The 12,649-nt window shown below is 48.6% G+C and overlaps 1 protein-coding gene across 1 annotated transcript in view; it reads left to right on the top strand.

Moving 5' to 3' along the window:
* The window catches only part of DDAH2 (DDAH family member 2, ADMA-independent), a 114,230-nt gene extending 101,917 nt beyond the window's left edge, over positions 1–12,313 (top strand). Inside the window, exon 7 of the mRNA XM_069635160.1 lies at positions 10,958–12,313. Within this exon, the coding sequence (XP_069491261.1) occupies positions 10,958–11,074 (117 nt within the window). The 3' untranslated portion in view covers positions 11,075–12,313. The remainder of the gene's footprint in view (positions 1–10,957) is intronic.
* The last annotated feature ends 336 nt before the right edge of the window (positions 12,314–12,649 follow it).

Below are 12,649 nucleotides of genomic sequence, written 5' to 3'. Positions count from 1 at the left end.
TTCTTCCTTGTCTGGGTATGTCCCACACCTTGAAGGATGGTGGGAGCACCAGGGCAGGGGCATGGTCGTCTGAAGTCGGGCAGGTCTGCCTGATGAAGGATGGTGTAGCCCGCCGCAGGGATGCTCTATATGAGATTGGTGTAGCCCGCCGCAGGGATGCTCTAGATGAAGGAGGAGGAGGAGATTGATGTAGCCAGCCGCAGGGATGCTCTAGATGAAGCAAGAGGAGATTGGTGTAGCCCGCCGCAGGGATGCACTAGATGAAGGAGGAGGAGATTGGTGTAGCCAGCCGAAGGGATGCACTAGATGAAGGAGGAGGAGATTGGTGTAGCCAGCCGCAGGGATGCTCTAGATGAGGAAAGAGGATATTGGTGTAGCCCGCCACAGGGATGCACTAGATATTGGAGCTGTGCATGGACCTGGATCGAGCATTGGTCAGGCAGGTGGTTTGGTTGATATTTTGCCCAGGGTGGATTGTCTCATTGTTGGCACTGTTGTGGGTTCTGCCATGGGATGTAGCTGGCCTCAGTAATTTCCTGTGCCTCTTCTCTGATGCGTGTACTTGTCTGTTGCCAGGAAGAACTTTTGCAGGGTGCTTGTATCTGCCTTGAGGAGTCTTAAGCAGTGGTCCTTGATCTCCGGTCCAGACTCCTAGGTCTGGAGTTCAGAAGAGGCATTGTGGATGTGAGGTCTGTTTTGGGTGACATTACGAGTGCTTCAAGGCGAAGGGTCAGTTGTGGATGCGAGACATCCCTCTGTGTCCCTGTTCCATTATTCGGGGCAGGTGCCTTGGCATCAGTAGGCTGATGGGACCTGGGCATTTGATGAGCATCAGAGAGGGGGGGCAACTGTTTGTTCAGGGGAGTCCATGTCATGGTGGGTGTGGAGGAGTGACTGCATTATTCCTGAATGATCCTGATGGCTGGTGGGGTACCATAGGAGGTAATCTGACCAGGAACCCTTTGTGGATTGGTCCTTTTGGCTTCTCTTACTTCGGAGTCCGGCTGCTCTGACTCCGTCTTTACGGTTCCTAGTGGTATTTCAGCTCGGCCCACACTCTACTGCTATTACTCCAGGAAAGGATATCATGGGGTTGATCAGGTAATGCAGCGGGTCACAGCTGCTGGTACGTCCAGGGTCTTGAGTGAGGTCACTGCCTCTCCAGCTGTGCGAGGGGTCTCTGACAATGGAGCACTCTGGACTGCTGCTTATTGCCCGCCTTCAGGAGCAGCTGTGTAGATGGGGGCCACGCCTTGCGGATGGTGGCAGGCTTTTGCTCTGTTTTAAGTAGCCCACGGAGGCAAGTTCCATTGTTTCCGACGCATGCAATGTTTTATGCCACACTGGAGAGTGGCAGTGAGTTGTAACCAGGAGCAGATTGGATATCACAAGGTGGGTCATCGAATGTCTGAGCCAAGGTGCAGATATCAGACGGGTGTAATTTGTGGGGAAAATGCCATGGTTGAAATATTGCAGTGCAAATAGCCCCTGGAGTGTCTATCCAAGGAGTGCAATACAGCGCAAATGGAATGGTGCAAGGATTGCGGCTCAGCCAAGTATAGACGGGACCAAATAACTGGGGGTAAGGCGGGGAAATGGCAAAAGGGTGTCATCTGGAGCAAACAGTGGTGCAATCAGAGTGCAGTCAGGAGGGGATATCGGACTGGTGCAGTTATCGACATGGTGCGAGTATCCGCGTGGTATAGCCAGCATCGAATGACACCATGCTGCCAGTATCGCCTCACATTGCAGAGAACTGCAGTTGACCTTTACTGGATTGCCGTAGATTCCCTGGCACTCTGTGTTGCCGGGTTGTGCGTGCTACAGGTTTTCTCAGAGCGTGAAATGAAATGGTGCACTATCCCGGCTCGCTGCTACTGCTTATGAGCTTAATGTGGATTTAGAATGCATGAGTGCACGCAGTGAAGAAATTGACATCCAAGTGTCTTTCTTGGAAAGGTAGCTTTCATTGTAGCAATCGCTGTTTGTCAACCAGTAATCCATGCATGTCACTGACCCCAGCACAGTTTGCTTTTCCTTGCAGGGCATGCCTGGTTCCTAGGCTCTGTAGTAGCCTTTCTACCTAAAAGAACCTATAATTAATCCAATTCTCTACCAGTCTTCTTTCCACATCTCCAGGTTGTGCCCTTTCAGTTAGCGAAGCGTGGCAAGGTTTTATCAAGTCTGTTGCCGAGGATTATTGTATGTCTCAAACATTGGTTTTGCTTGTTCGCTCAAAAGGGCTCGCAATGCTTGAAACCTACAAAGCCGCCACATGGTGCTGTGCACACACCAAGCAAGCCAAGGGGTGGTGTGGAATTTCCTTGGGGTGAGTAGTGAGTAGCTCCATCCACTGTGAGACGAAGATCTACAGGGATTTGGTTTCTGAACTGTTAGAATGACTCTCGCGTCATCATCCTGTTAGTTGAACTGCATTATTCTGGCCACCGTTCTTGGCACCCAGCCAGGAAGGTCTTTTCTATTGGGTATTAATTGCGTATGATCTGTGATGGAATACGTGTGGAATTGGAGCGGTTTTCTGTGCTTGCGCTACCGCTGTCCCACATCCTGGACATGAGTACACTGGAGGCTCGAGGCAAGGGTGCATGTGTGCTGCTCGCTGGATTGCATGCCTCGGGTGCTCATCCTGCAGGGCGACCAGAGGTTCTCTGCAATGACAGACCCTCTCCTGAGACTTAAGCAGCCACTGGCTGTTGGGAGTGTGCAAAGCATGTCTGCATGTAGTGTCTGGGTGTGTACATAAATGACTTGCCTGTAGTACTGGTTTGGCAGTTGGCCCTCTGCTACAGAGTTTGGAAGCCTGACACATACGCTGTCAAAAAGCGAGGCTAAGATACCACTGTTGCAGGACTGGCTGCGGAAGATCTGGGAAATCCTAGCCCTCGAGTGGGCAACTATGCCATGAACAACAATATGGCCAACTTTGCAAAAGACTGGGGAGAAACTATGGCCTTCCTCAAAGACGATTTACGGGTTGCATGGTGCCCTCAGCCCCTAAAGACTTTTGGATTTACAATAAACTTTGGCGGTTGGCTCATGAAAGGAATGGACCAAGGACAACGCAGAAGTCGTCCTGGGGAGTGGGCAGGGGGGCAGTTGGGGAATGGTTTAAAATGTTGTAAAATCAATAAAAAGAGTAAAAAAATAAATAAAAGCGAGGCTAAAAACCATGGTTTTACCAGAAAAACCATCATACGATGTAGGAGGGGATTCCCCCACCCCCCATTTGCACTTCTCCAGACCATTCAGGTGTGTAAGCCTAAGCACAGCCGGCTTTTGCTGGGCTGTACTGTTTGCAGTCTTCCTCCAGCTATACATTTGTTTCATTTCTGGGGCTTGCGGATCTGTTAAGACCCATATGCTATGCATATTCTATCATCTTTTAACACCCAGGCGGCCAAATCTACCGATCCCACCCCATGTTCCAAGCAACATGATGGCAGCCTCCACGCCCCGTCTTCTCCCCACACTCCCTTCATTTCAATTTCCCGTCCCTCGCACACCCAGCCACCTTTATTACTTCAGTGACGCCCGTCGCTGCTGCCGCCCCTCCGTGTCCCTCCCGCCCCCATGGAAATGGAAGAGGTGCTCCGTATGGAGTCCTGCCTTCCTGATCCATGGCAGCCATCTTAAAGCATTCTATATCCGTGAACGGGACATCACATCACGAGGCTTCCCGTTCATTGGAACCAAATGCATTGTTCATAGCACACCAGTTTTCCAGATTGCAAACCCTGGGTGCTTATAGCCATAACCACCCATTTCATGGCCTGGAACAGGGGGGGTGGGGTGTAATGAGTTGTTATGGCCTTATGGCTCAAGTGGTTGGTCCGGGATATTGGAAGCACTTTACTTGCAAAGTAAAAATAGGCATTGCTGGGGGTGTTTGTTCGCACTATCCCTCTTCTACTTGTGTAAGAGCTTGTAATGCTTCACTGTGCCTTTGCCCCCAGATTGTTTTTCTTCACCATCAGATGGTCACAGGAGCGAGGACTGAGCTCGAAGGACAATTTAAGCTTCGACCATCCTGATATCGTATGCAGCACAGATCCAGCCTTGATTCTTTCAAAGCGGTTCCGCACTGTCACTGTTGGGCAGCTGGCACATCCCATCCCCGCCCCCACCCTGTAAGGGACCGGGGGTGGTCTGTACTCCTGCTCTCTATATGGTAGAGGAGGGGCACAGAGGACCCCAGCCAAGATTCTCTATTGTGGTAGCAATGGACGAGCAATCAAGGCCTAGCTTCTCAGGAGGTGATGCAGGCTGTTTCTTAAGTACAGTGTAGTCCCCAAGCCCCCACAAAGGAATGTCCACACACTGTATTACTGAAAACAGTCTTTATATAATTAATATTCAAGGTTATACACAATCACAATAACTCACTTTGTGCTCAGTTATCTATAAGGGCAAATATATACAGGTCTATGCGGTACCACAATTACTATTAAACCTCTTTAAAGTGGATCAACTGTACAGTTAAATGGCACACAGATCAGTTCATAACGGAAACCAACAATAGAGGTAAGAGGAAGGCAGTTGGTGAGAACAATTGGCAAAATACTGGCCCCTACCACTAGACACAGTTGTGTGTGGAGATCCCCACCCCGGCAACCTGTAGAATAAAGATATATCACAAGCCCAGTCCATATATTGTTCACAAGAGACTTTCCAATAGTTCTGCAACCACAAAGTACCTTGCGTTGTAGCGTTCCTTGTCAGGGAATCGACGGCCCTTCTTGAGTGCCCTCCCTTTAAGGCAGGAGTCACGGGTCGTCAAACGTCTGGCGAAGAACACGGTGAACTATGGCGGTGAAGTGGCAGCTTCTTTCCTAGCGGTGCTCGACGGGGAAGCGTAAACGTCCTGTAAGGAAGAGGTGTGCGGGGCACTTCGAGGTCGATAGTTCTGAACCGCAAAGAGTTTGAAGAACTGTGGCCCAGCAAGGGCATTGAGTCGTCTGCATCTATGTGGTCTTTGGGTGGCCGGAAACCCACCGGCGGATACTCCTCGGCGCATTGACGGTCGGGCCTTCTCCAGCAGGATAAAGCGGGCGGTGATGCAGACGAGTGTCCTTGGATCAAATGAAGTTCTTAGGCAAACGGGAGCATGGCAGCTCCAGTTGGCAACGGCGGTCATCGACAGTGGCGGACAACAGTCCGGGCGCTTCTCCTTGGGATTCCGCGGCAGTCCCCATCTCAGGTCGACAGCCTTTCGAAGGTCGGTCTACCAGGGAGCTTTGGCAAAGATCAGCTGGTGCACGATGGTCCCTTGTAGCTCGGGAAGAGGGCCCCTTACCAAGTCCTCTATGGGTCAGTCCTTGGAGACACAGCAGCTTTCAGATTGATGGAGCGTAACAGCAATTCTTCTCTTCCAGCAGGGCTTCAAGGTCAAGCTTCAGTTACTCGTCATAGTGGAACACAAGTACCGGAAAACAACCATCTGAGGGTGTGGGCAGCAAGGATCTTTGTGTACACCTGCACACATAGAATAGTATGACCGCAATGTCCCTGTCGACGTCTATTTTTACTTGGACATTAACTTGTAATACTCCAGGCCAGCCACTATATTGGGAAATATACATGGCATGTGACTGTAAACAGATTCAAGCACCAGAAAGACTATTGCTGGATAAACGCACATATATATTTTCAGTGAAGAAACATTGGTAAAGGGATGTTATGGTTACAGCACAAAATAAGTGTTTTCACTGAATTTCAAAGGTTTTAAGATGTTTCATGTTGCAGCACTGTAAGTTATAATTCCTGTTTTAATATACATGAAGGAACTATGACACTGCTTTAACATACTTTAGCAGTGCATACTGATGTCACTTGGCGCAGCACCTGCTGAGGATGCACGTTATAACTGAATTGCCTGTGAGGCTTGACCAGGATCCCTGCCCCACACACCACCCTCTATCCTTTGGACCATGCCTGCAGGCTGGTCCAGTCTCCAATGGGACTGTACGCCACTGGCCATGCCTTGCTGCCATGGCCAGCAACTGCTATCTATCTCTGCGGGCTTGTGCTTCAGCAATATTGCAGGCCCCGCCAACCAATACAGTAGGAGTTGAGCTGGACAACTTAACCATAATACACCTTTTTAATGTTTTTTTTTTTAGTGTATTTCAGTGTTTTATATCTGAAGGTTACTTTCTTTTTCCAGCCCTGCTATAGTAGAGATTGGGCCCGGCCTGTGACCATAGTCCAGTGGTCGCTATTCAGATTGAGGGCCAGTGCCATTGACTTGCCGCCCTGGACAGTGGGCATGGGCTTTGGCCATGTTTTGGCTGTACTAAGCATCTCGGAAGACCTTGGCCTTGCCGCAGCCAAACCCAATGCACTCTTTACACATACGCAGTTCCTGGTTGCATTGGCCAGGCTGTCTGGGGCATGGCAGAAGTCCATCTGCCATAGGTACAGGTACCAAAGATATATCACATTATTTCTTTTTTTGGTACCTATATTGTGGCACCTATGAATGGGTAGTGGGGAGAAGAACGGATTAACACTAAATTTCTAAAAAAACTGTTTTGGGCCTTAGCCGAGGCTCCTTGTGCAGGTTTGGTGACTGTCCAGCAGTTCAGGCTGTAGATGTGACAAATGACTTTCCCCTTAAAGTCCATTTGAATTTTGGAAAATCCGAGAGTACTCCATCTATAACTTTGAGACCCTTGGACGAAACCGCACCAAACCCTCCAAAAAGATTCTTTGCAAAGTTTCCTACACATTCATCGAATGGCACAAGGTATCGGCCACCCAAAAAGTGTTCTTCCTATGGAGAATGCAACTGAACCGTAACGGTGCGGTGTCAGATATACCCCTGTCGACGCCGTTTCGTTCAAAAACAATGTAATACTCTGTACCAACCACTGGATGGCGGCCTATGCATCATATGTGATTGTGAGCAGATACAAGCCACAGAAAGAGGATTACAAGGTACTGTTCGATATATATCCTCAAAAATGTGTCCAGTCCGTGAACATCACAGTATGTCTGCAAACATAGAAAAAGAAAAGTCTTTGTTCTGCCCTTTTTCAGCGTATTCCATCCTCCCCACCCATCGCCTCCACAGGTTTTCATTTGTAAGGCCAGGGAAATGTTGTGTTTTTAAAAAATATGTTCTCAATGTGGACTACGGGTGCAGTTTACAAATCTCACATTGGGCCATTTGAAAATGTTTGCCTTGCCTAACGTTTCTCAATTAACCAATCTGCACATTTTATTGATGTCTGAAAATGTTACGCCCCACCTCTGAATGGTCCAGAGGCATCCGCAGACACAGAATCAGGAAGTCCACCGACTGAACCAAGATATCAAAAAAATTATTTATACCTAATTTTTGGGCAATTAAAAAAAATCTGCAAATTTGCAAAAGCACTCTTTTAGCACCAGGCTACTCCTCTCTCAAGCTTGGTCCAAATCCATCCAGCGATTTGGGCTGTAGCCACATGCACTCTGCACTTGTCCTCCCCTCACCCCCCATTAAAACCTATCCGGATTTTGTGACTAGACCCCAGTAAATTGTCCCACCTGACAAAACTGCCCCAAACTTTCCAAAATCATTCAGTCTCATTTTTCTGTGTGCAAAGTTTTGTTGAATGGCACCAAGTTGTATAAGCCGCCCAGAAAGTTCACTTGATATGGGAAAGCCAACTTAACCAGAACTATGGGGTCACTACAACCGACCATGTAAAAATAACTATAATATACCAGATGGTACCGAAATCTGCAAACACTTATTTACTTGAAACCATGCCTGCACCCTGCCACAAATGACAGAAAACATGTTGGTTCTTGTTTCTATGGAGCTCTGAAGGTACCAGTTTCCGTCTTGACTGTCTGGAGGCTTCATCGCCCGGGTGCCGTCCATTGCAACATGTATTCCTTCAATGATTGGCTGCAAGCAGCTTCATTGCATGCATCTTTAACCCCTTAAGTGCTGAGGGTGTCTATGTTCGTCCTGAATTCCCATAAGAAATCTTTGCAGGCGGTGGCGCAGTTAAGTTTAAGCCGCGCTTGCACCCTGCTACAAATCTAAAGAAAGCCTGTTCAAGTTGATTATTGCCAGCAGGGCAGTGAAATCTTCTGGCAGTGTTCGGTTTTATTTTATTTGAAATTTTCTTTAGAGCTGGCCCTCTCCCAGAGAGTCTTGGAGCGCCTGTCCTGGTTTAAAGTTTGGAAAGGTGGGAGTTAAAGCGGAATGCTTCCAGGGAATGATGAGATCAGGACAGGCAAGTGGTAGTGTAGGGGGGGCAGGGCCGTGTGGAGGGAAATGGCTTTCTGAGGCTCTTTCTGAAAGTGGTGATGGAGGCTGCGGTGCGTATGTGGAGAGGGAGGGTGTTCTGTGGCCACTGGGTAAATGCTTCTTTGTTGGGTGCATGTGAGTTTGCAGAGTGGAATGTGTAGGTGTTGGTTGGCTTGTCTGATGTTTGTGTGGGTGATGAATTTGAGTTTGTCATCAAGGTAAGATGGAGTTTTGAGGTGTGTGGCTTCGAATACAATGCAGTCCTTTTACAGTCTCAGCAGGATAGCTCAGGGGCAACATGCTCGCCTTGGAAGCAAGACGACAGAGCAACACAGGTTCGATCCCCGGGTCCGCGCTTGGAAACCTCCTGGGTATTAAGTGCGTTATAAATAACCTATCATATCCTAAGGCAATTCTCTGGGTGTGGGGGGGGGGCAGTGTAACTTGGCAAGAGTGGGGGTGATGTGTGCATGATTGGGTAGCAGGAGGATGAGCCTGGCCACTGTTTTGTATGGCTTTCAGGGCGCCAAGGGAGCTTTTGCTGAGTCCATTGAGGAGAGTCTTTCCTTACTCCAGCTTGGAAAGAGCCAGTCCTTGGACTGCAGTGAGGAAGTCATCAGGAGGAAGGGTAGGTCTGATTTTGCAGTGGTGAAGTTGGAAATTGCATGTTTTGGTTACAGCAACTCTGTGGCGTGTGTGGAGGAAAGGTGTGTGTCGATGGTGAGGCCAAGGCATTTGACAGAAGTGGAGAGGGATGTGTGGATTGTCCACGGTGAGTTCTTGCATCCAGGGGGTGAGGTTGAGTTTCACCCTTGGCTGCAGAGGAGGAGGTAACCTGTTTTGAAAGGGTTGAGTTTGAGGAAGTGGGTGTCCATCCATTTGGTGATAGTGGAGAGACATGTTTTGAGGGTGTGGCGTTGTGAAGGAGGTAACATTTGGAAGTGTATTTGTGTTATCTGCATTTTGGTGGAATATGGGCGTTGTTTGCCAACTGTCTTCCCAAGGGATTCAACACGTAAGTTGAAAAGGAACAGAGATGGGGAGGAGCCTTGTGGTATCCATACTTGACAGGGGTGGGGGGGGGGTCTCTGATAGTTAAGGGGGAATCGAGACTGTGTATTCTGAGGTGAACCACTCGTTTACAGTGCGAGAGCTTAATCTTATGAACTAGGATGTGCTGTAGAATGATGTGGTCAATTATGTTGAAGGCTACAAAGAGATTGAGGAGTACGAGTAGTCCGGTGTGTCCTTTGTATGCAACACTATGGAGGTAATACTATGGAGGTAACTGGGGATGTGAAGGTAACTGGGGATGTGAAGAGTAGGGGGTCTCGGTGCAGTGTCCAGGTCGAAAGCCAGATGGGAATGAGTCGAGTAGGTTGTTTGTGGTAATGTGGTGTTGCTGTTGGTTAGTGACGGTGTTCCATGATGCTGGCAAGGTATGGTAGGATAGTAATGGGGCGCTAATTTTCAGGGAGCGTGGCGTCGAGAGATGTTTTGTTTGGAGGGTGAGATTTCTCGTTGAGTGCAGTGACGATGATGGCGTGCAAGAGACGGGAGTTGATTATACTGATCCAGACGGGACCTAGGATGGCATAGCACTTGGAGGCGGCTTGAGGTGGGCGTGCATCGTCTAGGAAGTGTGCAGGTTTCGTTTTGGCAGTGAGGGTCGGTGTCAATGGGGTGGAGGGTGGGAGAGCTGTCCTGATGATAGTGTTTTGGAGTTGAAGTAGTTCATGAGGGAGTTGCAAAGGCAGTGGACTTGACAATGTTGAACAGTTTCTGTGCAATTGGAGTTCCTGGAGATAATAATGGGTGGCTTTGGCATTGCGTACCGCTGTTTTTGTATTTGTTGCAACAGTGCAGGAGTGGTGACCTATTTGATGGGCATGGGTTCTTTTGCAAGGCTCATTCTAGGCGTCCAGCTCCTGCTCGCTGGAGAAGAGTGAACCGTTGAGCCATAGTTTGTGGTGCTTGTTATGGGGTTTTGTAATTGGAGGGGTGCAACTTTGCAGAGTGCCTGTGGGAGGATGGTGTTGTATTGGGGAGTCGGATGGAAGGATGTGAATGTGGGGAGGGCCGGAGTGGTAGGAATGGTGCTAAGCCGGTCTGTAATGTTTGGTTTGTCTGGCTGGGGGCGAGCGGGATGTGGCAGGTGGTGGGATTTTGTATGGTGGTGTCAGTGGACAGCAGTGTGTTCAGATCACGATGCCCAAATTTGACGTATCCAGAGTCCTGATTTTTGCTTGCGATGAAAAGGACCAGGGTGTTGCCAGCGAATCTAATTCCATTATAAAATGGAAACCTTTACCTTGGGGGTTGCTCCATAAGAACAATTGTAACATATTTTCTGTAATTTGAGTCCGGTTTAAAGATGTATAAAGAAACAGTGAACCCCTCTAAGAACGCTTATTCTAATTGTGTTTTTGTGTGTGCTCAAATCTTCTGATAACTTGTCACATATGTAGGTGTGTGCTTCCTTATTCATTTCAGTTGGTTTTTGGTTGGGTAGTAAATCATCTGTAGAAAATGGCTTCTTCTCTGATGTTAACTCATCTCATAACCTGTCAATTTACCAACTTTGCAGACAATTTACTAACCCCAAATCTCTCTTGTTGGATTATAAAATAACACTGCTTTACTGCCAAATTGACCCAATTGCACCACTGCATCTCTCGCTCTCTTTTCCAGACTTTCCAGAAGCTTCCAGACTACACCCTGGTTCCGGCTGCCTGTACTGAAGTGGCAAAGCTCGGTGGCGCCCTCTCCTCGTGCTCTCTGCTGATCAACAAGAAGCTGGAGTTGTAGCATGTGCCAAGTGCTGCCAGCTTCCTGTCCTTCATACCCCCGCCTCGTTAGACATAACCACAATTCTCGCCCCCATGTATCCGATTCTTCCCATGGACTCGGCCGCCCCCTCGGCCAATGATTCCCCACATATCATGGCTCAACTTTCCCACTAGCCTTCCTCGGACAAACTCTTCCCTCTGTCGGACACTGGGATGCGCTTCCTGTTTCCTGTGCAGAACAGGCCTTCACCTGACATGACGGAGTCATGACTTTTTGTTTTGTCTATACCTTACACTTGGTTGCCTGTTTCTTAATATTTGGGGACCTGATTCCTGTGGATATGGGGGGGGGGGGGGAGTGTATGTTTTGCTGAAATTGGTAAGATTTTCCTTGTACACCTCACACCACTTTCCCTTGGAGATTTCATGTTTGTGCCCCCTCCCGAGGCAGTCCCTTCCTCTTTTTCCGACCTTGAAATGTACATAGCTGCCGGGATTGTGGTTGGGGTGGGATGTGACCACCTTATATATATATATTTTTTTGTTTAGCCATTCTGTGCTTTTCATTGTGCCATTGTTCTATTGTGCGCCACATCTCCGTGTGTATGGGTTGAAGAATACTTCACTTGAGCAACATGCACAGGTGAGATTAAATTGTAGTCTATGTAGAAGGGCTCGACTAGGCCTAGGGAGCTCCATTTCCCCAACTCCTCCCACGCTGTAACTTGTCCAAACCATGCACTGCCCCGTAGCCTATCCTGGCTGGGCCCCACACTGTAGCTTGACCCGACTAGAGCCGTGGTGTAGCTTGCCACAAAAACCTGTTTACAAAAGAAATAATCAAATTCATTGTGCATCTTAAGGTGTTCACTTACATGCAGGATTGAGCTCTTTTGTAGCAGGGCCTTGATGTTAGGATGAAGATGTCGGTGTCCTCTGATTTCTAGAAATCTCTGTGAAGGGCATGGTCTTTGCCATTGCGTGGGACTGGCAAAGGCATTTGTTTTGTATTTTTGTGCTGTGGAGCATTACAAGAGATGGCGGTTTCCCCCGAGCTGTAATGCCCCACCTTTCCCCTGGACCCCCTTCCACTATATTCTGGTGCTCTGTGAAGTGGTTGGATTCTTAACCATTGCTGGTCTGGTCTCTGGCCATGTGGCCTCTTCTGAAGGGCAGTTTTGAGTGTAAAATGACGCTTTGGTAACATGCTTTCTGCTCCTTTCTTGAATGAATTAATAAAGTCGTATTGAATTCTCAAGCAGTTGTGTGGGGTCTTTCATTCAACCTCATGTACCTTCATCGGAAGACCCCACCGGTCCAGAGTTCAAGCCCACATCAACTCGGAGGGCCGAGGTCTCTGATATCGGACCACCTTGATCCCGCCTTCGAGGTGAGTAGTGTCCTGCCCTACCTTGTGTGGTGAACGACCGAGGTGTAAAAGAAATTGCTGATGTGTAAGAGGGAGAGGAAGCGTGAAATAAAAAATGTGATGAATGGAGGAACATGGGGGGGGGGGGGGGGGGAGTTCAACGCCATGGCGCGATATAAGTACTGATCCATCCTTGCCGATGCCCATTTGTTTAGTGTAGGCAAA

Source organism: Ambystoma mexicanum, chromosome 13 (genome assembly GCF_040938575.1).
Source record: "Ambystoma mexicanum isolate Mex_15411 chromosome 13, UKY_AmexF1_1, whole genome shotgun sequence".
Taxonomy (NCBI): Eukaryota; Metazoa; Chordata; class Amphibia; order Caudata; family Ambystomatidae; genus Ambystoma; species Ambystoma mexicanum.
The sequence above is the reverse complement of the archived record's forward strand: the minus strand, read 5'-3'. Positions and strand labels throughout refer to the sequence as shown.